The sequence below is a fragment of the Phaethon lepturus genome, unplaced genomic scaffold (genome assembly GCF_000687285.1).
Source record: "Phaethon lepturus isolate BGI_N335 unplaced genomic scaffold, ASM68728v1 scaffold57274, whole genome shotgun sequence".
Classification (NCBI taxonomy): domain Eukaryota; kingdom Metazoa; phylum Chordata; class Aves; order Phaethontiformes; family Phaethontidae; genus Phaethon; species Phaethon lepturus.
The window spans coordinates 5,451-7,132 of NW_010533671.1; the positions used below are offsets into that span (position 1 = coordinate 5,451).

The following is a 1,682-nucleotide window of genomic DNA, read 5'->3' on the forward strand; positions in this document are numbered from 1 at the left end:
CTAAGAGAATGAGCGTGGAAGAGTACCTTTTTGCGCAAAACTTATTATAACGGGGAATATAAATGTTTTATCTTAGTAATTTTTTTGCTTTGGATTGTCAATACTGCTAATTCATGGGGCTCTTGTTCTTGGTGCTGGTAGCTTTTTTTTTTCAAATCACTTTACTATTAGAAACTTGCTATTGGTAGTTGGCAGTGCTGTTTCAGAGTTCTTCAGACAGCTTAAGAAGAGGTTGATCTTTTTTATGGCAGAAAATTAACTCTACAGTTTTCCACTTTATGGTGAAATCTTGTATGAATGGGAAAAGAAGCTCTTAAGTTATTGGAATACTTAATATTGTTGAAATAATTGTCTTAGTCCTTAATATTTGAAATATATATGCTCAACAAACGATTAATTAAATTGTAAGCTTTACAGGCTATTAGTACAAGAAAGGAATTAATACTGTATAAATTAATACATATAACTGAATATTTATAAATTAATAATATAGCTATTTCATTTAAACATCTTGCTTTGAATATCCATTTAAAATTTATTGTAGCTTGGACACCAGTGTAAATCAGCTTGCTCAGCACGTGCTTTGCAGTTACGACTTCCTATTAATGTACAACAATATTGCTAGCTACGTGTATTCCCTGAAATAGAGTTCCAGGGAGCAGAAGCGTTTCCTGCTCGTGCTAGACTGGGAGTACGTGGAGATGCCGCATGGTTTGGGAGGTAAAGGGCCGCCACGAGTACGGGTGCAATCTGGGAAGGGGACTTGGGTTACCAAGCTGCAGAGGGGGAGCACAAATATAAGCCGTGAGACTCTCGGCATTAAATGGCGATCTTTTTAAGAATAGGAATTGATTTAGTAATTGCCAATAATGACAATTCCTCCATGACCTCTAGTGGTTTTTTCCCTTGATGGTTGCTTGTCACCCCTTAAACTGGGGAGGACAAAAAGCCCAAAACATTGTCAGAGTTTGTATACTTCCCAGCTGTAGCCCTTGCCATTGCTGTGCCTTCGTGTGCCGCAATTAAGTGCTGCTTAATGAAATTTTATTCCCTGTAATAGTATTTTAAATTAGAAATGAGTCATGCCTTAATTGTGGTTGATAACATGCTCGGAGTTTCTCAGTACACATCATGCCTCTCAGTCCTTTGTTTTTAGTTTCTAGAAACCTTTCACGGTTTGTTAACATCTTGAACTGATCAAAATATTCTTAGTTTTGCAACCAAAATATAGAGCATATTTCTTTTGACAGCCAGAAGACTGTTCTTGAATGGTTTATGCTTAATATGAGCATTTGGAAAAGCAAGGAATGAATGGATATTGCCAGTTTGCTTCAAAACTCGTCTCCTATCTCTTTTCCAGTTTCCTTTTGGCAGACGCTTGCCGTGCGATATCTATTGGCATGGGGTATCGTTTCATGATAATGATATATTCTCAGGTCAAGTCAACAAGTTTCCAGGTACCTTACTTCTGTTTCTAGTTTAAACAAGTTCTTTAAAAATATTATTCTTTTAACTGTTTCTGCGTTTTACTGGTTTTTAATGTGGATTATCTGCCTAATCAGCTGATAGTATTTTTAGCGTATTACTGGTTTTGGTGGTTGATTTCTGCTTAGGGGGTAAGAATATCAGAATGGGTGTCTCGAACAATTTCTGAGCTGAAATTTGTTTTGGAGAAAGAGTGT

The 1,682-nt window shown here is 36.6% G+C and overlaps 1 protein-coding gene across 1 annotated transcript in view; it reads left to right on the forward strand.

The window, feature by feature from the left end:
• Positions 1–701: 701 nt before the first annotated feature.
• TTLL11 (tubulin tyrosine ligase-like family, member 11) overlaps positions 702–1,682 on the forward strand; it is a 13,132-nt gene continuing 12,151 nt past the window's right edge. Inside the window, exons 1-2 of the mRNA XM_010285250.1 lie at positions 702–737; positions 1,361–1,457. Coding sequence (XP_010283552.1) covers positions 702–737; positions 1,361–1,457 — 133 coding nt within the window. The remainder of the gene's footprint in view (positions 738–1,360; positions 1,458–1,682) is intronic.